Source organism: Pyrgilauda ruficollis, unplaced genomic scaffold (genome assembly GCF_017590135.1).
Source record: "Pyrgilauda ruficollis isolate IOZ18807 unplaced genomic scaffold, ASM1759013v1 scaffold55, whole genome shotgun sequence".
Taxonomy (NCBI): domain Eukaryota; kingdom Metazoa; phylum Chordata; class Aves; order Passeriformes; family Passeridae; genus Pyrgilauda; species Pyrgilauda ruficollis.
The window spans coordinates 2495681-2520404 of NW_024527155.1; the positions used below are offsets into that span (position 1 = coordinate 2495681).

At 37.5% G+C, this 24724-nt stretch overlaps 1 protein-coding gene across 1 annotated transcript in view; it reads left to right on the forward strand.

The window, feature by feature from the left end:
- The window catches only part of INSC (INSC spindle orientation adaptor protein), a 143786-nt gene that overhangs the window by 82559 nt on the left and 36503 nt on the right, over positions 1-24724 (forward strand). The window contains exons 4-8 of the mRNA XM_041481108.1: positions 6081-6426; positions 6920-6972; positions 8572-8695; positions 10766-10879; positions 15967-16092. Of these exons, the coding sequence (XP_041337042.1) occupies positions 6081-6426; positions 6920-6972; positions 8572-8695; positions 10766-10879; positions 15967-16092 (763 nt within the window). The remainder of the gene's footprint in view (positions 1-6080; positions 6427-6919; positions 6973-8571; positions 8696-10765; positions 10880-15966; positions 16093-24724) is intronic.

A 24724-nucleotide genomic window follows, 5' to 3' on the forward strand; every position in this document is an offset into this window, starting at 1 on the left:
AAGAGAGGATAGAAAATAACAAAAAAAAAGGTGGGGTGGGGGAAGAGAAATGCTGGTAAGAGAACTTTGAATATCATAGGTCTCTTCTTAGATATTTAAAATAGGAGTATTTTTTTAATATCTTTCATTTTAGGATGAAATTTACCTGCAATGTTTTATGCAGCGCAGAAATGTGTATTTTAAACAAGGTCCAAATATCTCTTGAAGTAATACACTTCTAACAGGCTATTGCTCTAAGCTGGCCTCAGCCAGTCACGCCAGAGGATTTTTTCCAAATGACACAATTTTTTAATGACTATGTTTTTTGGAAAGCACACTAGAATTCAGAGTATTCAAATTGCTCCTTAGTCAAGTTCAGTTGAGCGCTCTTGAAAACTGTGTCAAATACTTTACAGCATCAATTAAAACAGAATGACTTTTAAGAAATGTTGGAGACTTTCTCTTGAATTTTCTTTTTTCACTGAATTATTTTTACAACTGTTTTTGCATTGAATGCTGCTTTTATAATGTAGAGCCTAGATAAATTGCTTTTTGCCAATATGCCACGGCATACTAAATTCAGTAATTTTAACTAGTGGGTAACTACTATCCATCTATGTATCTATACATCTCCCTTTCAAGAAAGAGATCCTAAAGGTGCAGGACCAGGCTGTGCCTGTGTGCTGCCAAAAGATGAGCCAGTGGGGAAGAAGTCTGGCCTGGCTGAACAGAGAGCCTTGGCTGGAATTCAGGAGAAGGAGAAAAAAAAAAAGGCAAGTTGGTTATGGCATTCCCATTCTCTGAACAAATCCCTTTGCCCAGGATTTTTCTCCTGGGAAGCTGAGACGCCTCAGAGAAAAGGAAAACAATTCTTAGCTCATTTGCTTCTCCTGTGTTTTGCTCATGTGGTGGAATGTGTTTGGAGATTGTTTACCCAAAGGTGATTGTTTCATTGGATTCTGGTGTGAGTTGTTTTCACTCATTGGCCAATCAAGGTCAAGCTGTGTTGAGACCCTGGAAAGAGTCACAAGTTTTAATTATCTTTTTAGCATTGAGTAAGTATCTGTTCTGTATTCTTTAGTACAGTATAGTATTCTTTAATATAATATAGTATAATAAAGTAATAAATTAGCCTTCTGAGAACATAGAGTCAGATTCATCATTCCTCCCTGCCACAAGGGTCCCTGAAAATACAATAATTTATCACCTTTGGAGGAAAGGGAGAGCCACTTTGTGTGAGCTACAAGGATTCCATGGGCTTATGCAGGGAGAAAATTAGAAGGGCTAAAGCCCAACTAGAATCAATCTGGCTACTGCTGTAAAAAACAATAAAAAACGTTTCTATAAATACATTGGCAACAAAAGGGAGGCTAAGGATGACCTCGCCCTTTATCAGATGTGGGGGGAAAATATGGTGACAGGATGAGAAAGGGCTCCGGGCATCTAATTCTTGCCTCAGTCTTTCATAGTAAGACCAGCTATTCTGCATCTTGTCAGACCCCTGAGATGGAAGATGGGCAGGGAACAGAATGAAGCCCCCATATTCCAAGGGGAAATGATGACAGAAGTCTACAGAATGGATGGGGTCCACCAAAGAACACTGATGGTCCTGGTAGAAGTGCTCACTGGGCCACTTTCCATCATTTACCAGCACACCTCTCTGTATGGAGAGGTCCCAGGTGGTTGCTTTTTAGCCAATGTAATACCTCTCTTCCAGAAGAGCCACAAGGTACATCCAGGGAGCTATAGGCCTGTTAGCCTGACCTCAGAGCCAGGAAGGTCATGGAGCAGATCATCCTGGGTGCCATCATGCATCAGGACATCAGGCAGGGGTTCAGAAAAGGCAGGACCTGCTTTTGACCAACCTGACCTCCTCTGACAAGGTGACCCACTTAGTGGATGAGGGAAAAGCTGTAGCTGTTGTCTGTCTGCCTGGACTGCAGGAAAGACCTTGAGACTGTTTCCCACAGCATTCTGCTGGAGAAACTGGCTGTTCTTGGCTTGGATGAATATTGTGTGTGGCAGGACCAGGACAGGGATTGTGCACCTGTGCTGGGCACTGGTGAGGCCACACCTCGAGTGCTGTGTCCAGTTCTGGGCCCCTCACTGTAAGGAAGACTGGAGAGAGTCCAGAGAAGGGCTGGGGAAGGGCCTGGAGCACAAGTCCTGTGAGGAGCAGCTGAGGGAGCTGGGGGTGTTCAGCCTGGAGAGAAGAAGGTTGAGGATCACTTTTCATTACTGCCAGAAAGAAGGATGGAGCAAGGTGGGGGCTGATCTCTTCTCCCAGATAACCAGTGATAGGACAAGAAGTGCCCCCAAAGTAGCCCAGGGGAGGTTTAGATTGAAAATTGGAGAAAATTTCTTTACTGGAAGTGTTGTCAAATACTGGAATGGGCTCCCTGTGGAAGTGCTTAAGTGACCATCCCTGGAGGTATTTAAAAGTTGTGTAGAAGTGGCACCTAAGGACAGGATTAAGTGATGGACTTGGCAATGCTGGGTTAATGGTTGGACCTGATGGTGTTAGAAGTCTTTTCCAACCTAAATGATTCTATGATTCTGTAAACATCAGGGTCTGAGCCAGTTAACCTGCGGGAAATCACACTGGTAAGGTCTCTTATGCTTGAACAAATCTTGTTTAATGTATTTAGTGATCTGAAAAAATAGTTATAAAAGCAGGACAATACAAAACTGTAAAATACTAGAAGAAATTATGTGTTAATGAACATAAAGTAGTACATGTGAGGAGATAAATGGAACTGAAGCACAATTTCTTTCTTCACATGTATGGTGAATAGATTATTTATTATCACTCATGGAAAAGACTCTGAAATCAAAATAAGTGTATTTTTGGAAAGGTAAAGATGAAACAGCTCTCTGGAAAACACTTTAGTAAAAAAAATAAATTAAGAATTGTTGGAAAATAGTGACCGTGCAGAAAATGTTTCAAACTTATGAATTTACCTGAATCTTGTATATGGTGTCCTGTTTTCCCCATCACATTTTGGGACATAGGGAAACTGGAAAAAGCTTTTTGAAAAGGTGGAAAGAGTAAGTGAATGATCAGAAGGTTGGAATATGGACTATCAGGGGACAGACTAGATAGACTGAGTTTCTATACCATGGAAATAAAATAACCTGGAGAAGATGGGGTAGAGCAAACAAAATAACGAATTGCATGAAGAGGGTGAATACAGAACCATAATTTCATTTACAGTATCTCTTAGAATATAGCAACTAAAGTGTTTGTATCTCCAGGCAGCAAGTTTAAAATAAACAACAAGAAACCCTTTTTCATACAAAAAAAATAAACAATGTGAGACACTGACACTAGATGTTGCAGAGGCCAAAAGTTTAACTGAGTTCAAAAAGGGATTAATGGCTACTTTCGTTTCATGAATTGTAGAAACATCCTACTCAGACACAACTTCTAGCTGAGGAAGTTCCTAAACCACTAATTGCCAGAAGATGGGAAGGAGGGGTTGTTCAGCTCTTGCCACACTTCTTATAATCTTTCCTTATGCATCTCCTAATGGGCATGTTGGGACCAGGATAATGGGCTAAACAGAGTTTGCTTGTTTGGTTTTTTTTTGTTTGAACCATTATGGTTGTTTTTATTTTGTAGGCGTAGGGTTTTTTTTTTTTTTTGTAATGGGCAGACAAAATGGAAATTTCTAACTTGTTTTTTGAGCTCTGTAAATGCTATCTGGAATATGATTCTTAATAGCTAATTAAGGATGATCACACTTTTTTGCTTTCCTCATTTTAATATGTAAAAAATGAGTCTATAAATTCATCTGCAGAATGCTTAAGATGATTTTCTCTACATACAGTGAAATGTGGATGAAGGTGAATAATTTAACTATTTCATTTGAGTGATAATGATGTGTGTCTAATTTAAAGGACAATGTGTCAGAAAAGCTAACAGTAAACGGGGAGTTTTCTGTGGTCTTCTAGAAGGAGATGAATGGTATCATTTTTTGCTCTTGTCAGTTAAGGAATATTAAGTTTCAGTGAAAAAAATATCCTACATTCTACAGTTGTACTTCTGGCAATTAGTAGGAACAGAAGCAAACAAGGAGAGTTTCTTTAACATCTATGCGCTTTTTTTTTTTCCCTTGTGCAATTCTTAGTACCTCTTTTTTTCCTTCTTAGAGTGAAGAATAAGAATGGCTTTTTGGGACTAAAGGAAATATGAATTACTTTTTTTTTTTTTTTTTTCCTCTTACTAACTTTCTATTCTAGGGTTTTTTTTGTCCATGTGAATTTATAATGTAGAAGTTTATTTCTACTTACTAAACAGAAATTTAATTAATCATCACAGTGCACTTTGGAAATGAAAGATACATTACTCTGTGTCAAATAAGTTTATCCTGTTCTGCATGCAAACTATGCACATTGTTATAAATCATGGTCTCAAACTTCTAAAGTTGTTGGTTTTGTTTATTGGGAAACCTTGCTTCAGATCCAAAAAGGCAATAAGGAGACTACACATAGCAAAGAGAAAGTGGGCCTCAATCGATCATGAAATGCAATTACACAATATTCAGAGCTGAGTGAAATAAAGATCTTAAATAGCAGTAGCCTGTAAAATTCAAAATTAAAAGTAGTTTCATTATATATTGTGAAAAGGGAGATTGAATCAATGAAACTGATCTCTTGTATCTTGTTTGCTGTCAATTTACATGAAATGATACTTGAGGTGAGCCTCCTTTTCCTGTATATGTAAATACATTTTGTTTATTTATGGAATATTACTGGTCTGGCAGGAGGTTTCTGGAGTTCAGCTTGTGCTCATGGTATAAATGGAAGCACAAGAATTGAAAAAGGCTTCCACCTGGTCCTCCTTAGCTTAGCTAATGTGATTGCAGATATTATTCTAGCCGTAAGGCTTTATTTAACAGCACAGAATGTTACTGCCTAGTTGCAATAAATCAGTATCTGAATTAAAAGAATAGGGACTTTCTTTTTGTCCTTTCTTGTATAGTATCATAAAATCTGCACATGTATCCAGAAGGTAGGCAACAATTTACTGTGACTAATCTGTCATATTAACTGTAAGATACCAATAGAAGTTTGAAAAAAATAGTTAAATCCATTTTATCTTGCTGTCACTTAATCTAATCTCTTCTTTATCTTTTATTTTTTATTCTTTGGAAAATTTTAGTATGGTTGGGGTGAGGATTAAGGTATTTTTATTAGGATCTGGCTGCCTTATAAGAAAAAAATCTAGGCAACTTCATCTCAAGACTCTATGGGTCTTGAAATCCCTCTTGAAATTTGTGATCCCTCAAAAAATGAGCTCTGAATCAGTGAAACTTCTGCCTCAGGTACCACATTTTACTGGCTGAAGGGTGCAAGGGCACAAAATGTAAGCCCACTGCCCTTGTGTCAGGATACACTCGTCAAGGAGCTTTTCAGCCTTGCTGGTTCACATCTTATTTTCTGTAGTATTAAAAAAATGCACTTTGGAAGTCATTTTGCAAATTGTGCAACAACAGTGAGAAATAAGGGAGAAGGTAAAGGTCTGGTCAGGAAGTAGAATCCAGCTCTAGTTTCATGGATTATGACATGTAACAAATATTGCAGTATTGTTCACTGTCTTGGTTTGGCTGCATAAGTTTGGAAGGGATTTGGAGAGATGCTGCAAGGTAAAATTTTATTTTAAGCACTTAATAGGCCAGGTGTCTAGGAAAACCCAACAGTCCCATAAACAACAAGCAAACATACCCATAGCTGTGCTCCTTCTCCCATACAAAACTCTGAACGTACGAGAAACATTTTCCCCAAAAAACATAATCAAAACTTTTTACTTATCTCTAATATCCACTGATTTTTCAGACATAATTTTATAGCGGGGTCTGTGGTGTAACAGTGATTAGAAATCCAGAACTTGCTTTTGGAATAAAGAGCTAAATGTGTCACTGTGTTACTTACTGCAAGCAAATTGTTTGTTCAACTATTTGCCTTTGGTCAATCAAGCAGCCTAGTAGTGGGCGGTGTGTGCTTACAGCTGGTTACCACCAGCTGTATGGTGCTGCTGGTGGTTATTCTAAGGTTGTTTTGCTTTAGCTCATTCTTCCCTCTCCTTCTCCGCCTTCCAGCATGCACCTAATCCAGGTGGACTCTGTTCAGCGATGGATGGAAGACCTGAAGCTGATGACAGACTGCGAATGTATGTGCATTCTCCAGTCCAAGCCCATCAGCATTGAGAAGGATGAGCAGAATGAACTCATCCTCTCCTCACAGCACAGCTCTTGTGATAACTTGCAGCTCTTGCTGAAGAGAGCTTGGATCATCAGCACTGAGCTGACCAGGATTGCTCAGAAGCTGGAGAAGAACAGGTGGCAGAGAGTCCACAGCATGACAGTGAGAGTCAACTGCCACGTGCACTCCATGGTGAACGAGTACAACGCCTTCACCAGGAGCTCTTCAGAGGAAATGCACCAGGTGAGAGGAGGCCTTACCTGATGTGTTTCTCTTGCTTTTTATTCTATTGTAATAATTAATAATTGCTTTAAACAATCTATAAGAAATTCTTACATACTGATGATACTGGTCCCTTGTTTAAGACTTTCCAATCCCTTTCCAGCAATGGAAATATTCTTGACTTGCTTTGGATCCTATTTTATCATAGGCTGTTCTGATTGTTAATGTTGACACATTGCATAGAAAAAATGTTTTGCATTTGATGACTACAGAACTAAATTTTGACACCCCATTTGTGAGTTCCTTTGTATTTAAAATATAAAAAATGCTACTTTTTTGTTAAATTCAGTTTTATCTGTACCTGTTTTATTCAGAAAAGTAGATGAAGGGTGTTGATATGAAATATTCTGTTTTGAGAGGGTTTTCAATTAACAAGCAGGGATCATCTATTTTTGTAAAGCAATTGTGTGTATGCATATAACTTTAAAACTACTTTCTCTTGCTCTCTCTGCAGCTTGAAAAACTCTTAATAGACAAGTGTTCAGAATTTACAGCATTCACAGAAAGGTAACTTAAATTTTGTAGTTGAAATATTAATTTTGCTGCTTTATTATGTTGTAGAACTTCTAATGAGAAGCATAAATCCATAGACACCCCCTCAACTATTTGAACTAGGCTGCTGTAACCCTGCAAGGCTTTCTAAATGTTAATGTCTGGTGGATGAAGGGAGTTGCTTTTACCTAAAATGCATCCTAATGAAAAATGGGATCTTCTGTTGCCCAAAGAGTCTGACAGAGACACAAAGTTACAAGTGGATTTTTCAGGACTTTTAGACATCAAGGGAGAAAGTCTGAAAGTCTGGCTGGTGACAAAGTTCTCTTCTAGTTCTGTGGAGTCAGGATTTCAGCTGGTGTGAAACTTGGATTTTGAGACTGGTACTACGTGTTCCTGTATGAACATAGCTGTGCACTGTAAATCAAACCAAAGGAAATACACATTCCATTAAATTGTAGTTGTAGGTTTACTCATCTGCCTGCACTCTGGAATGCTGAGACTGGAAAATAAAAATCTCTGTAATTCTTCTCATGCTATTTCCTCTTTCTAACATAAGTTAGCCATTTCCTCCAGCACGGTTCAATCACTCTTTTTTGGTTTACTTTAAACATTGTGCAAGTCATTCTGTTTTGGGAATATCATCAGGGAAAAAACACCATCTAATTATCAGGAAATAACATTTTTTGGAGCACTATTGCTTTGTGCCAAACCCACAGAGCTCACATTTGTGTTTTATATTTTACTATAAGACACACAGATTTAATAATGAGCTCCAATCTCAAAGTGTCTGCCCTAAATCAGCCCTCTCCCTTCTTGTCTTTTTTGACAAAAAATTGATATAGGTATCTGACAGACAGGTAAAGCTGGAAAGGTAACCTGTGTACAGGTGGAAGCTGATCACCCAAACTATATCTTCCATTACAGTGACTTGCCTGAGTGGAAGATGTTTTGACAATACAAATGAATATGGTTCTGTGAGGAAATATTTCTTATTTCATTAGAATTGTATAAAGCTTTCCATCTTTATCTCTTTTCTTTAATGACAACCAAACATCACTAGTTACAGGATAACTGTACTAACTCTGTAAAGGTGCTTTATGCATCTTTCTGTAGAGGGCCAAATTTTATTTTTGATTATGCTGTTTAACTCATCTGGGCACACATTTCTTTCTTCATCCTTTACCTTCTTTGTCATAGTTTAATGATAGCAGGATAAGAAATGAAAATTACTGAAATATTGATTATGAAAGATAGGTGGATATGCACAGGTGCAGTTGAAATGCAGGCATCCAAGAGTGAAACTATCAGCATAAGAGGAAAAGAGCAGCGCTGCACTGTGTAAACACACAGCATCTGCAGCAAAATTTGGCCTGCAGTCTGTGAGGTAAATTGTGATCCCAGAATTATTCAGTAGTGTCCATCCTTTCATGGTGAATTTACTCTGTGTACACAAAGCTTTGATTGAAGTCTGGAATGATGCTAATAACACGAAGTCCTTGTGAACAGCTGAATTCCAATTATATCCTGTGAGTAACATGGGGCTCACCTTGGACAATCGGGTCTTTTGCATCTTTTTTTTCCTTCATCCCTTTCCCATCTCTTTCTTTTCAGGTGCTTACAGACTGAAGATGAAGAGATACTGAAGACCATGAAATCTTGTGTTAATGAAACACTCACGACAGTTGCCCAATATTTTGGCCAGCTGATAGAGTTGGTTTTAACACAAGAGGCACAGGTTAGTTTATAGTTAAAAAAGCTCCAAACCAAAAAGGTCTTCCAAAATCGTTGGATCTTGAGATGGCAACTAAATGATTTTAGAGGCCGCCTCCCACCCAAGCCATTCTATAATTCTGTGATTAAGAGGAGGATTAGAATTACAGCTCTCAATTTTCAACAAAATTATGATGAATAATGCAAATATGTTGCAATGAGATTTAGGTGTTCGCATTCTCAAATGCTCCAATAACCTTGAATCTCAAACAAAATGATCTTTTTCCTTACCAGGTTACTTACTTTTCCTGATGTCTCTTTCTTGCAAGGCATCTAAATGATGACTTCTGAAATAATAGAAACTTGCAAGTCTAGCTAGCCTATCTTGACCTCCTCTCCTTCCTCTCCTTCCTCTCCTTCCTCTCCTTCCTCTCCTTCCTCTCCTTCCTCTCCTTCCTCTCCTTCCTCTCCTTCCCTTTCTCACATATAGAATGTAATTCTGCTCAAATAATTTGCCCTTGTTTCAGAGGTAATGTTATGCTAAAACTTTGTGTTGTTGCAGCAGAAAAAAGGAAAGGAGAGCCTTAGAGAACGCAAATAGTTAAAAAGTATTTTTTACAGTGACAAAACAAAATTAATGCATGCTATTGGTTAAACTCTGATTGGTTAAACATACCTTGATGTGTTAAGATGGAAAGAAAAAAAAAAAAAGTTGTGGTGGCTTCCGAAAAATCCCTTCTAGTTTTAAAGGATTATTACTAGGAGGTGAGAATATCCCAAATATATTGCAGAATTACAGTCAAACTAACAAGCTACCTCCTAATGTTCTTTGGTTGAGATTTATGAGAACGCCATGAAATGTATGAGTTGAAGTGTGTAAATAACTTTGCATATTTCAAATTCAGTGAGAAGGTTACCATTGTTAAGATGTTTATTCTTTTCAGTCTGAAGGGAAGTTCTTCACTGCTGATATTTCTGCCTTTGGGCATCCTGGCACCTACTGACACACCTGAAATCCTACTCCCTTCTTCTTTTAAAGGAGTGGAATTATTGATGCCACATCATCTTGTGTGTATTTGTGTGACTGAAGGATGTAGAACTCATTAATAAAAATTATTTTATGGACAGTTTTCTGAGCCATTCAGTCAGGCTGTGTGCCCACTTGTGTCATAAAAACACAATCTCTGGGGATAGTTTGCTGCTCTGAAGCAGACTAAGTGTCTGTGTGAGAGAATTCACTTAAATTGTGTAAAGAGCCTTTTTTCTAATAAGTGTATCAGGATTTAATTCAGGATGGGTTCATATCAAATTGTGAACTCTTAAGCTATGTCTTTTATGGAGCATTTTTCTAATGCATTATTATGGAGTATTTTTCTAATGCTAAAGAGGAAGAACCTCTTAAAGGCAAGGTAATTGAATTTTGTATAAATAACAGTGTAAAGCATGGGATACTTGCATTTCTTTTGAAGTTGGATTAAATACAAAAATGCTTACCCTCCTCCTCCTAGGAAACAGAATTAATTACTCTAGTGATTCTATGTCTTTTTTCAGAAACAAAAAATGAAGTAGACTTAATGTTATTTTCACAGCTGTGCTTCTCTAAAGCTGCATTGACACAAATGCAAAAGCAAAACAATCTTTTACAAAGATTAAAAAAATATTTAATCTATTTCCTGCATTGGAGAAATAAACTATATTTCTTTATAAGAATGTCTATTTGTCAGTGACATTTTGACTGAGAGTAGTGATGAACCCAGAGCCTTAGATGGTAGTGTAAGACAGGGTGTAGCAATATTGCTTATAAATAAGGCGGCAGTCTTGTATCACCATGTAATTCATCTTGTACACTAACTAAATTGGTTGCCTTCTGAAAATTCTGGTTCAATCCCAGAACAAAACACAATAACTAAATATTATTAATATTTACTAAACAGCTGGAACATTCCATACCACACGTTCTTATGCACATACCCATTGTCTTCCCCTGTTAATATTAATTTTTAAATATCCCTGTCCTTGGTTCCATCTACTCAAATGCAGTGATAAATGTGTGTTGTCAGTCTGACACCCCCAGTTTTTTGTCCTGTATCCCCAGAACCTGCTGAGGCAGGTAGAGCTCTCGGGCAGCCTGTACGTCACGGAGTCGGCCATCAGCAGTTTGTTCAGCCTTGCCCAGGAAGGAGCTCACCTCTGCCGCATCATAGCCAAGGTAAGGGGTGCATGGAGTAACCCAAAGCAAACTGGCAATACAAGAAACTCATTTCACTAAAGAGTAACTCGAGAGAGTTTACCACCATAACTATCACATTGAGGGCTTTTTCTAAAGAGGATCACATCCCCCCAGTTTTTAGTTTGATAATGTTCAATACCTGTGCAAGCAGCTTCAGTAGGATGGTCAGCTCCAACAGGCTTCTCAGCATTGTTTCAGTTGCAGCTGTCTTTGTGCCATCTGAGACACTATCATTCCATAATTTTGGGAACTTTTGTAGTGTCTCTCCTGACAGTACTTTTTAACTACCAGCCATGGGAATGAAGAGAAACTTTACGATGGACTCTGGCAGACTGTGCAGAGAAACACCTGAAGAAGTCTTGCTCTGTGTGTGTGTGTGGTGTGTGTGGTTAGAGATATTACTAAAAGATGTAAATTTAGGAATACTTTGCATTTATTATTATCCTTTTACAAAAGACCCATTATTGCAGTTACTTCTGTCAGTGTGAATTCTCATTTACTGAGTAGTTGGTGCTAACTTTTGGTATAAATGAGTCATTCTGTCAAGATCCATGATACTGGAAATCCCTGCAGAGTTTGCACCTTTAAGGACACTTGGATCTTGAAGAAGTGAGAACGGTGGGACATGGTGTCTTGTTGAGGATAGGATAATCACAGCCGCAGGGCATGCAGAAAGAGGAAAACCTCCCTCCCCCAGCTACTGCTGTGCCAGTTCCTTGTCCCGCTCAGAGGCAGGGTTAGACAGCAGCATTTAATTACTTCTGATGCACCCTTAGATGGATATTTACACCATAAAAGGTACTCCTCTGTGCTGAAGGCTGAGAACAAGTCAGACTCAGAAACCTGCAGTGGATTCTGTCAACAGCCTAAGAGGTTTAGTTTTTTCTAAATTGGTATTTGAGCTCCACTCAGTGGTACCCAAAAACAATGTTTAAATGCTGAGTATTGAGGTAGTGCAGAATTAACAAAGTAAAGAAAATTGGTCGTGGGCTTTTTATAATTTTATGACTTCCATAGTAGTTTAACTTAGCAGACATGAAGTCTGACCTTTCATAAATCACTAAGTTAATATATTGCTAAAACCTGGGTGTGTCACAGCTTTACAACTGAGGAAATGCATCCCCTTATGCAAAGAACCCTAAGTGGTGTTTGGCTTCCAAATTACAGCAGTGATTGCATCACCTGTCCTGTGCCTCTGCCTGCCCTGTGCACTGGGAAATGCATTTTTCCAGACTGACCATTATCCTTCCCCCTCTGCGCTGCCTCAGTCACCTGCATCAGTGACCAAGGGGGCAGAGGAACTGTAACAGACCAGAATTTCAAATGGGTAAAGAGCTCTGTTCAGACAAAGAAATTTAACAGCACTGAGCTTTGCTTGCTTTGGAGGTTAACTTGCACCTTTCCAAATAAAATATGTTTTTATTTACTGTTTGCAGACTTTTTGGAGTTTCCAGTTTATGACCAAATACCACATAAATGTTGCTTGTGCTGTCATTCAAGCTTCATTTGTGGCAGGTTTCACAATCTCTGAAGCAGAAAGGAAGGGAGGGGCACTGGCTCAAGTTAGCTATGACATGAATGGTTAGATATGACAGTAAAAATTCAGGGTGATTTCCAAACAAAAAATAAACAACAACAGCAGCAACAAATGAAATTGTTCTCTGTCATTATGAAGGTGAGAAAGGATTGAAGTAATACAAAGATTTGAAACTCTTTTATAGAATCTGTAGTTCCCTTGAGCGCTGTCATCGTATCCTTGATAAAACTAGCCAGAGAGATTGATTATTTGTTTACTGTGAAAGTGAAATTCAAAAAATTTGTCCACGTAACCTTGAAGTCTTAGTCTCCATGACAAAGTGTGATCTTGTGGAACACTGCTGTTAGGTTTCTTCCTGTCCCAAGCTATAAGGTACAACTCTAAAGCACACCAATCTTGGAGGCGCAAAAAAAAAAGAACCAAGATAGTGCTGTAAAGCTACAATATTACAGGAGCTGCTCTCTCATTTTACAGTTTGGTAAGGGCTTCAGTAATTTCTTTCCTTCTCCCCCATCCACTGCTAATATTTTACAGAAATTAAAAAAAATTTCTGTAACGTAAAATGCTCTATGATGAAGCATCGCCCATAATTTTATTCAACCTGCAGGCATTCTTTGACACTTTCTTTTTTAGCATGTAACTTTTTAATCTGCTGTGAAAAAGTCATGTTGCTGACTCACCCTGGCAGCCAGTAGTAGTTCTCACTAGCTGTCAGAGACATGAAACCTAAGGTCTCTAACAAAAATTAGTAGTAGCATGCACAAGATAAGAAAATTAGCATTACTTGGAGCAAGTGGGTTATAAATAGATTCGGATTTGTAACAACCAGAAGAATTGGTAAAAATCTGCTTATGAGTTACAACAAATAGGTCATAGAGTCATAAAGAAAATACTTTTTTAAAAAATCATTTTTCTGATTATATAGTCCAATTCCAACTGTACCGAACAGAGTGCTGTGATAATGGGCTTGTAAAAGAGAAAGGAACAAAAATGAAGATATACATGCCTCATAACAGCCCCCCTGGAGAATATGTGACTATTGGAATTCCTTATGGCCATACAGCAAATCATTTGCCCTGAGAAGATTCTAATGCATTTTGCCTTACCTTCTTTATATACCAGTTCCTTTTCTAGCAACTATTTATGATGAAGATCTCTTTGGAGATCATCTGTCAAGAAAATTATAAATGTTGTCAAAGCCTTGATGAGTATTTACTGCACTTGTTGTCATTTCAGGCTGAAACCACAAAATATTCCACCTTAGAATTAGTTGCCTTTTTGCTTCCCCTCTTTATTTACTCAATCCACATAGTTTTGGTGATCGTATTTTGAGTGATTTCATTACCTAAAACTAGCCCTTCTGAACAGAATCCTTCAAAATTGAATTCCTTTCAATGCAATATAGGAGAGAAGTAGGTCATAAAGTAGTAAAGCAAGTGTCCTCCTCTTCCTCTGAATGTTTACCCACTTGTCCAATTTATCTGTGTCCCTGTCAGATGGAATGGTTTGGCATAATTGCAAAAGATACAGGGGATGAATCTTAAAAAAGGTGAATAAATTCTAAGAAATGCTCTTATCCCAGTGGGGGGACTGGTTTTGACAAGCCATGGAATCAGGCTCAGTGTTTTCCACCCATCCTATATTTCATTTGCACATCTCTCAGTTCATTACTCATGGTCAATATTTTACAGCTTAGTAATGGCACAAAATAAAGAGTACAGATCTCCTCCTGACAAATGGAGTGATAAATCACTTCCTGTCCATCAAAGGCAAAATCAGGGCACCCATTTGGCATAGAAAAGGCTTAAAGCAATGTGCCAACATCACTTGATCATTACTAGATTTATCCACAAACTTCTGCTTATTATGGCTAAAGCAGAGGATCAGATCATCCCTGATTCAATTGTACTGTGGGAAAATTCAAATTGACAATGAAATTTAAGCAAAAAACCCCAACAAAACTGTTCCCTTTGGCTTAGGAATGACAGTACAACAGCTTTTCCCCTATATTTTTGATAGATAATTTAATTACTGCTTGGGTGAAATATCAGTATCCTTTTGTGGAAGAAAAATATAACTGAATTTTTTTTGTTAGTGTACAGCCTCCTTTTTAGTTTAAAGGCTCAGGAATATCTTTCTGCATTAGGCTATATATAGTAGTATTAGATATAAGATAACAGACACATGAATGCTTCTTACCATTCCAGAAATAAGTTTTACTCCTAAAAAACTTCAGTGAGGCTATTGTTTTCACTGATGCCACAGATATTTCCATCTACTTGTGCAAAGACATAATCTAAAACTCCTAGCTGGAAAATATGTTGAAGAGTTAATTTTGTCTAATTCTATATGACTTGGTATAAATTTTTTGTTAAACTGAACAGAGGGCTTTGCTTCCTCTATTATTCTCTACTGTATTCAAGCAAAAGTAGTACAAAAAATATAGAATTCTGAAAATGAATAAAGTCTGAATTGTAGCCCAGAGGTTTTAAGTCAGTGTAACCTGTTGAACTTTCAAATAATGGTTGAGGAGAAAATGGATGAGGAAAAAATAGATTATTTCTGTGAATCTAAAAATATTTTTAAACAGAGTCTAATGAAACAGGCTTTAAAAATGGTGTACTTTTCACTTGGTCCATGATTTTAACTATTTTTAATTTACTGCTGTAATCTGAACACTTCAGGCTGAGCTCTTTCATCTGTCATCAATAATTTAAATGCTTTCATCTTCATCATATATCTGATTCTATATCATAAAAGACATATGTAGTCTACCTGATAGCACAACATGTTGAAATGAAAAATAATTTAAAAATCCCCACCACAAGAAGTGCAACATTGTTGGCATTTATTCATATATATTTACCTTTGTTATATGAAATTTGCTAAAACTTATATTTACAAGATGTGTTGGAAATTAATGAAGGATAGCTACTGAATATGTACTCAAGTCTTTGCACTATAATATTTAAAGAAAAACTATTAGGAATGCAAATTTATTAGAGGATGAAGATTTGGACTGTATCTGTGTAGAATTTGATACCTATTTCCACCTGCTTTTCAGTACCTCTTCAAACATATGACCTTCCCGTTCATAATTCTAGCATTAAGTAAATTTTGTGTGGAGCTCGGAAATATAGAGGAATGGGAAATATATGGTGACAAAAATCTGTTTTATACTAATAATATGGCTGAAGGGTCAGTTAAATGTCACTCTAATTGCCACCTATTGATGGTTCTTTGTAATTTTTGCAGGAAAGTCAGGTTTAATTTAAATGGAGCTTGTAACTGGTAGGAGTCAATCACTTAAGCACACCTCCTACTGAGGTTGTATTACTTTTTCATCACTTAGTGTACAAGCATTAATCCACTTGAGTTCTCTGTGTGAGCTTAACACCCTCTTTGTTGTTGGTGTTCTGACAGCTGTTTTGGGTAAACTGCTAAAGGAATCTGCTCCCCATCCCAATCTTGATTAAGTCCTAGGGGAACCTCTAGCCCTACTGTCCTGATGGCTGTTTTTCCCCTACAGGAGGGAGGTGTCGTTGCTCTCTTTAAGATCTGTCGCCAGGATTGTTTCAGGTGCCTTTATCCCCAGACCCTGAGAACGCTGGCATCAATTTGCTGTGTAGAGGAAGGGATGCACCAGCTGGAAAAGGTAGGCACTTCGGGGTTCCTTACTGGCTGTGTCATAAAATACAGAAGCCCTGTCTTTAATATCTTCCAGAAATTGATGATTTGGTGGTGTTTGATACTGTGTTCCATACTATGCTTACCTTTTCTCTGCTGAACACATTTTCAGTCTTCAAAAAATTAATCTCAGCAATAGCATTGTCCTATAATCCTTGCACAAATAAGCTTTGTAAGTGGGGATAATTTTGTAAAACAGGTAAACATGTTGATGACTACATCACAAAAGGAGAACAAAAACGAGAGAAATTGTCTTCTGGACATTCTAAAGCATTTAGAAACTCCACTGTTTCAAATAGTCCTTAAAAGACAGAAGGTTCTATACCTCTTTAAGTCCTTTCCTGATGGTCTGATAGGGCTCCTGCTTGTGGCAGTGCTGCAGCTTGTGAGTGTTGTAGATGTACAGAAAGAAGTGGGACAGACACAGTCATTAGTCAATCAAAACATGTGTCTGCTAATCAGCAGCAGCTTTCATAAAAGCCACTTTTAACTGAGATGGCCAACATCAAAACATTATCCAGAGAAAATTATATCAACTTCTTAGGCTCCTTCCCTTTCTCACATTCGCTACATACTGCTGTGTTTTGGAAAATGAACATTTCTGGTCACTAAATCATGATCTCATCCTTTGTATTTCATAAAAGAGTCATCTTCCTCAGCTGAATAATGGCCTCTTGAAGTTAATGATAAATGATTTCACTGGTCCTTTACACTGACATGTCTTGTAATTTACTTCCCTGAATTCAAGCAAACTGTGACAGAACACCTGCAGCAAAAAGCAAGTCTCTGAGTTTACAGTAAATGAAGATGACTTAAATTTTTTTTTTTTTACATGATGCTGGTTCAGACTAGCACCAGAATTAATCTAAAAGTATCTTTCATTATGTCCATTATAATGGTGGAGTTATTAGAGGTAGAAATGAAAAAGATTGATTCAAGTCACCAGGTCCAATTCCTGGCAGCATCAACACGTGTTTAATGTGGCCCATATCAAAGCTGATGGAACAGGAGTCCCAGAAATGGCCAACACTCTCAAGCTCATGTTTCTTTGATTTGCTTTAATGTTGGCCACAAGCAAAGTTGTTCAGGGTAAACTTGATCACAACTGGAGCAGGGTTTAAAGGATTTGCAACTGAAATCCCCACCTTCAAGGGCTTTCAGTTCTTCAATCATCATCTTTAAATATGAATAGGTTTTTTCTTTCAAAATTTGAAGGACTCTTCTGAAGAACACAAAAGAGAGTTATTAGCAATCCTACAATCACAGAAGTTATCACAGGACTTCTTATGTGGCAGAAAGGTGGCTTCTTTTATCCAACAAATTATCTGGGTGCTGGTGAATAATTTAATTTCTCTAATATGAATATCATTATGCCACCTAGTGCATTAAAATATCAGTGCAATTTGAACTGGGATTTTAATGATAGAAACCTCACTTAAAAAACCCAAACTTGGCTACTGAGCAATTCAGATTAGGCAAATCAAGACTAAAAAAAACCAGAAAAAAAACCTATGCAAGCCTTCCTCCCTGTATTTTTAATTAGATTAAGCAGCCATTGCAGTGTTTAAAAGACCATTTAAAAGAAAGCAGCAAGTGCTATAATTTCTTTTGAAACACTTATCTGAGAGGTGAACTAAAAGGGGGTGGTACCCTTTCTCCAGTAATTGCAGTGCTTAATTGCTAAAGACATCAGGAATATTATTTATTTGTCCAGTGTTTTTTGATCTTGCCAATTCAGTGCTCATTTCTAAAGATGTAGAAAATTGCCTATTTTAATAAAAAAGCATTTCTTTCAATTAAAAAAAAAAAAAATTCTTGTTTTTCCCAGCAACACATCTACAAATATATCACACTAGAAAAAGCCATTATCACCTTTTTATCAGCTTGATAAACAAGCTGATCTTTGCTATAATTGCAGTGATAAGGTAGCTGTTGCAATGATTAGCTTTTCCTCTTTTCGGTGAATCTAGTTGGGTCTGTGTACAGTGATGTAAAACCACTTGGTTAAAATGTGATTTTGGAGCAATTATTTCACTTGCAAGTACTTTACTGAATTTTGATAATATACTAGTACTCTTTGCTGTACATTGAAGTGCAGAGCTCCAGGAACTCAAGAGTGACAAATTAGGCAATTAAAGTAGAAAAATGGTGAAGAAATAGTCTCATTGTGTGCCTGAGGACTGCAAAAATAAATGTTCTCTGTAAGCTGTGCTCAACAAGTGGTAATTTTTGTGCTTCAAGGTGCTTCAAGCTGCTTGTGGGTGTCTGGTTGTTTGATACACTTTAATTTTGTAATCCAGTGTGGCACCAGCAGGTTTGAGATCATTATTTGGTCTGAGCTTTCTGACCAGTCCTACTTTAGAGTGGAGTGGAGAGACCTGGAAAAGCAACCAGAACATATTATTCCTATAGCTGTTTGTCCCTGTACTCAAGAGAACTTTGTCATCTGTCTTGTGCCACTCAAGCATTTTTAGGGGAAAGCTCACTGCAGCACCAGACAAGTTGGTTTTTCTTGATGTGGGCATTCCAGAGTTTATACAGACACAATAAGTAATACAGATAGTTGGGAATAGAGAAAATAGATAAAATCCCTAAATCCCTAACTGAAATGAGTCTGTGAGAGCTGAGCGTGACTGAAACTGAAGAACAATGTTAGTGCTGCACTTCCAGACAGACCTGGTGGTGTGTCCTGCTCTGAGGTTTAGGACAAATACAGTGATGAAGTGGGAGGTTGGTTCTTGAGATTTGTTGAGAGTTCTGGAGAGAAGAATATCTGAACCTTTATGAATGTGTTTTGCAAACTTAATTCACCTAAATGAAGCAAGGAGAGCTGGAGGCACAGAATTGGGATAGATTATTGTGTGTATTTAGTGACACTTAAAGTTCAGAAAAAGTAAAAATTGTGATATTGGTGACATTTATTTTGCAAATTGCATTAGGAATAACTGTACTTCAAGTAATGCTTTCGTCATGAAGACAAAAAATCTAACAGATCTAGTTTTCAACATGGAGCAACCTTGCCTGGAAATGGGGGTTGTGCTTGAATAGACTTTTTTTCTAAAGCAATTCTTCAGGTCTTACCCCTTGGAGCATACATTAGGTCCTTGTTTTGCAGAGGTGTCTGAACAAAGTTTCTCCCACACATTTGGTGACTTGTAGCCTCATTAAGGTCTAAAAACTGTGGCAGTTTCTCTGCTTCAGGACTGTCTGTACAAAAGTTGGTGGTGGTGGTACTAAAAGGCACAGCTTTCCAATTTTTGCCCTACTGAAGCTCAGTTGTGTGGTTTTTCACTGAAGCTTCTGTGGCAATAAACTTCCTGCTGCAATAAAAGGACTGCAGAGCTTGTTCAGAAATAAATAGCAAACAGTGCAACATACTGCATTTTTTTTACTGTGCATGTGAAATGTTATCACATTAAAAAAGTGCAGCTTAGGTAGGACCTAGATCAAGGGTTAACTGCCACAAAACCAGGATGATTATACAAACAGCCAGCTGCCTCAATTTTAACAGTGTGCTGAGTATGGTTACTTGCGTTATTTAAACTACTCCAGAAAGCAAGACCTGGAATCAGCTCATTAAGAGGAGATAATCCAGACACACTGGTGACAACAGCTGTTACTTTCATTAGTAAAACCTTTTTAATAAATGATACAGCTTTTATCACTGTGCTTTAAGCAAAATTGCCTAGGAATAGATTACAAATTACTTTGAATCCTTCATTTAAAGTGCACTAAATCAAATTACCTCCAGAAGAGGAACAGTAAAGAAAGTATGAAGTGTACATTATTTGTGGCTGGGAAAATACACGAATTTTATAAGACTTCCAAAACATGAGTGGCCTAAAAATCTACTACTCACTGTAAACCCAGTCTGAGCCTCAGAATAACCATATTCTTATACACAGTAATAATTTCTGCATGATGGTAATGCAGTATGTCCATGATACTGCTGAAAAAAACAGGTTTTTCTGGGGAATGAAGTAAAATGTATATTACAGAACCTCTTACTGCAACTTACTCATAGTTTTTGGGTGCATGTGTGTTGATTGCTTAATTCAGCTCTAACCACTTGTAACTTTCAGTTTCGGACATTAACCTCAGTTAAAATCATGGAGTATTTTTGTCTCAGGTGAAGTCTCAGCTGCTAAAACCACTGAAGTCCATGTGACTGCAGGGTGAGACAGAAACGAGAACACTGTATTAGGAAGAAATTCCTCACTGTGAGAGTGGTAGAGTACCAGAAGAGGTTTCCCACAGAATCTGTGGATGTCCCATCCCTGGAAGTGTTCAAGGCCAGATTGGATGAGGCTTTGGGCAGTCTGGTATAATGGAAGATATTCCTACCTATGGCAGGGAGGTTGAAAGTTGATGATCTTTAAGATCCCTTCCAACCCAAACTATTTTGTGAATTATAGAGAGAGCTTTGATTACGAGAGCTTGGATAGTATGAATGTGAAGTCACTAATTCAAAGGCTGACTGTAAAAGTTAGCTGGTGGCCCATGGATTTCATTGTCACAGCATGGGAATGTTCCACAATTGTGAATGTTTTAATGTTCATAGTACCTGGTGCACAGTGGAAGTAACTTTGTACAGTGCAAGAGATGGAAAATTTTCCTGATCTGAATGAACTATTTAGCTGTCTTCATAGTTCATTATTCTAATTGTAGAATAACCAGGGATATTATTAATATTTTAATATGAATATTAATTCTCTTAATTAAGAGAAACGTTATTTCTTTTCTAAAAAAGGTATATGAGATTGCCAGGTTAGGTAGGAGAAACCCTTAGGTTGCTACATTTAAAAGCATGCCTGCAGGTTGTTTGCTTCTTTTAAGAAATGCAAGTTTTCTGACAAACAGGGAAATGTTGATATTTATTGTGGCAAATGGTGGCTTATTTACTGGACTTCCAACAATGAGTTTCAGAAAGGGCATATTTCTGCCTCAGCCTCTTAGCCCTTATTGCTCCTCAGAGAAGAGCTTTGTGTTAGTGTTTCTTTGTTTCTTAGATGAAAAATTTTCATGGCCTATTTTAGCAGTTTCAGAACAAGGATTTGATGATCTCAAAAGATGATTAAAATTGCATGATTATTTTATTCTAAAATTAGTTGAGCTCAAGAACTTAAATGATTAAAATTTAAAAAAAAAAAAATTTCAAAATGGCCATAGTTTTCAAAGTTTAGTTTTAATACATGAAGAGTGAAATTTCATATTATTCTGTTTCCTGAGGGAAACAAGATAAAGCTGGGTAATAACAACAAAAGACAGGATTTTTAGAAGCCGTTGGAAGGTGTCAAATTTTCAAGGAGCCCTTCTCTTGTCTCTTTCCCACAAAAACAGGTAACGTGCAGTGTTACAACCCTTTCTGAATTTCTCACATCTCATGTTGGCAAACACATTCTTAATGCTGTTTTATAAAGAGGGATACCTTTCTTTTATGTTCCCTGAAGCAGTGCTTGTTTGCAGGAGAAACTTGTGAAGCTTCATAGTTGAGAAGAGCCTGGAAACTTACTTTCTGCATGCTCAAAACCACAGAGCACTGGCTTGTGTGCTGAAAACATGTGAAATGGTTCAGGTGGATAAGGTTCAAGTGATGCATTGCTTTTACAGCCCTTTGGCTGGAGAATCAACTCTTCTGGTCTGCATAATTCACTTCTTTTCATCCTGGAACACTCTTTTGGCTCATCTTCCATGGCTGCCTATAGCCAGGCTTTGAAATCATACTTGTGAAGTTACAATCAGTAAGCAGGGAATGGATAAAGAGGTTTCTGAATTTTGAGAGAGAAGGATAACATTTTAAAGACTAATTCTGGCAACTTTTGACACACAGAGCACAGCACAGTGAAAGTTGATGGCATTGATAGCTGGACCTGGGAATTATCTCACTGTTCTCAGTGGGTAATTGTGAAAGTCACATAAGAATGAAGAGCAATGAGAAAGAAATAAGAAATAAGTCAAACTTAAGGAATAGCAGGAGGGACAACATTCCAAACTGCTTTTCACATAGCCTTTTAGATAACCAGGCATATCTGTTTCAGTAGCTGAGTTTGTGGTACAATTAGATAATGCAAAGTTCTACGCTTGCAGCTCTTTAATTTACTGGACACTTCTTCTGAGTAAGGCTGTTTAATTAATTGGCAGTGAAAAATGTGCAGTGTTTGGCAAATTACATTTCTGTCAAAGCCCCTGCAAGATTCACTAAATCATAACTGAGAGTGCAGGAGCTGCTCTCCCTCAAGTGCTGGCTTTGTGTGTATTAGGTGGTTCAAGTTTTACCTCTGACTACACAGCTGTGTACATGAAATTAGTGAGTGTAGCCTCTTTCAGCACCTTCCCAGGCAAGAGCAGCAAGACCTCTTAGGTCACTGCAGAATCTGACCATCTTTGGTGCAACAGGCTGCAGTTCTAAGGTGAAATAAGGAAGTAATGGAAGTGGTATTTGTGAATACTGAAAAACACTGTGAAAAGAGGTTTAAGAAACTCTCATCCCTCCCCCCAAAAACCTCACCACAACACCAAAACTAACTGGGAGCTAATATCTGAAGTAGAATTTGATATGTTGAAAACCTTCTGCCAGTTACATACAGATTAAAATTTGTTCACTTTATGGTAGTGCCCATTTCATCATGCAAAAAGGAAAGCAAGGAGGTTTTTTCATGTCTCATTCAAGAGACATAGAATTGAATACAGACAGACAACTTGGTGCAAGATTATGGTACATTGCCAGATCTCCATAGGAAAAAAGTAGACACAAACTGCTTTGGCTGAGGTCATGGACATTAGTCATTTTAACAGAATTGAAATAATGAAATTATGGTGGTTGTGTTGTTGTAGTCATGATGCCTTAAAGAGATATGTACCTGTTGCTCTGATAAAAGATACTATCTCTCCTTACAAACCTTGCTTCACTTAAATCATATTATAGATTTTAAAAGAGGAAGAAAGGAGCCAGTAAGTGTAGCACCAAAGATAAATATTTTGATAATATTGGTGAAGGAGAACAGTGTGAGACTTGGCTAAGGAGTTGGTGAATACCTGACTTGGGCTTTGGAGGACACAGATTTTATTGTTTATTAGCAGATCCTCATTTAGATACCTGGCCTTGTCCAGATTCCGCAAACATATAAATGTGCACTCAGCCTTAAATATCTGAGTAAATAAATTGAAAAAACAAGAGAACCACTACCTGCTAAAAATGTCAGAAGACATGCACGTCTGTTGGTCTGTTCATGACTGAGATTTCTGAGGGCAATAAATTTCATTAAGTAAATATTAATTTGTTGACTACTGAACACAGTGCTGTGGCACACAGGAAAAGTTTTTGGAGTTAAATGGGTAAAAGATCTTTTTGATAAACTTTGTCTGCCTTTTCAATGGAGTGCAACAGGCAATCTATGAGCTGACATAAAAATCTCTCTGTAAATAAATGTTAATAATTTATGAGTAGGTTTGTATGCCAATTTAAAGTGAGCTGTCTTCTAACCCCACAATGAATACTTGAAGTCTATTCCTTGTAGTGTGAGTCTTTCCACATCACCCACAGATTTAGGCTTTGTGAAGTTTGTCCTGTACTTAAAATGCTATATTGCTTAAGCATGTCTCTGTGATAATGTGTCCACATGCAAAAAATTCATAGCAGTTGAAGCAGCCCTTGTTTTATTGGGTTTTTTCCATATTTCAGCAAGACCTCATCAGAAGAAGGCATTGCAGCAGCATTCAGGTATTATCACTGCTGTTCTGGGAGTAAATCTTGCCACTGTTATACTTTTTTCATGGTTCCAGAGTAGTGAGAGCTCCATTAGCAAGTGAGAGCTGATAGAATGAGGTGTGTTTTGGCATTTGGTTTCCATACAGGATGCAGTTACTGGAGGAGGAGCAACAACTCTTCTAATCTATCCCTCAGCTCTGCCTTTTTACATATCTCGATTTTATTAATTGAGATGCAGGAAAGACTCTACCGATCTCTTTTTTCTTCTTGTTTTAAATAGATAAATTTCATTGAAATAGATTTTAAGAGCTGAAGAGGAAAGACCCTGGGCTATGCCAGGTTACTGAGGTGTACACTTCAAACAGCAAGACCAACTTGGAGCAGTGCCTGTGGATAGCCATTCCCTCCAACTTCATTTTGAAACTTTGGACTGGTGCCAGATTACTGCTCTGCACTTGTTTGGCTCCCATATAATTTACACATGGTTCTTGCAGTCAGTTCTGTTAGTATTTTATGCTATCTATTGATTTTATATTTCACTAAGTATTTTATTTCAAGCACTCCAAATAGCTCCAGATTTATGTTTCAAAAGTCAGGATGTTAAGAGAATTTTATAAATGAAAAATAATTTGGAAATCACCAGATGATGATTTTTCTGTAACAATTTAAAGTATTACCTAAAGTGATGACAGTGATCAGGGAAGGGAATTATCCACGAATGACGTTCGAAGGAACAGAAGCCAGCACATCAAATAACAGGTGGGTTTTTCCTACCTAATAATAATAATAATAATCATCATCTATGAAGAAAATTTAATTTTAAGATGAAAGAAACAGCTTACTCAGCTCCTAAACTGAAGGCAGAGATTAATGAGAATCAATTGGAGCATTT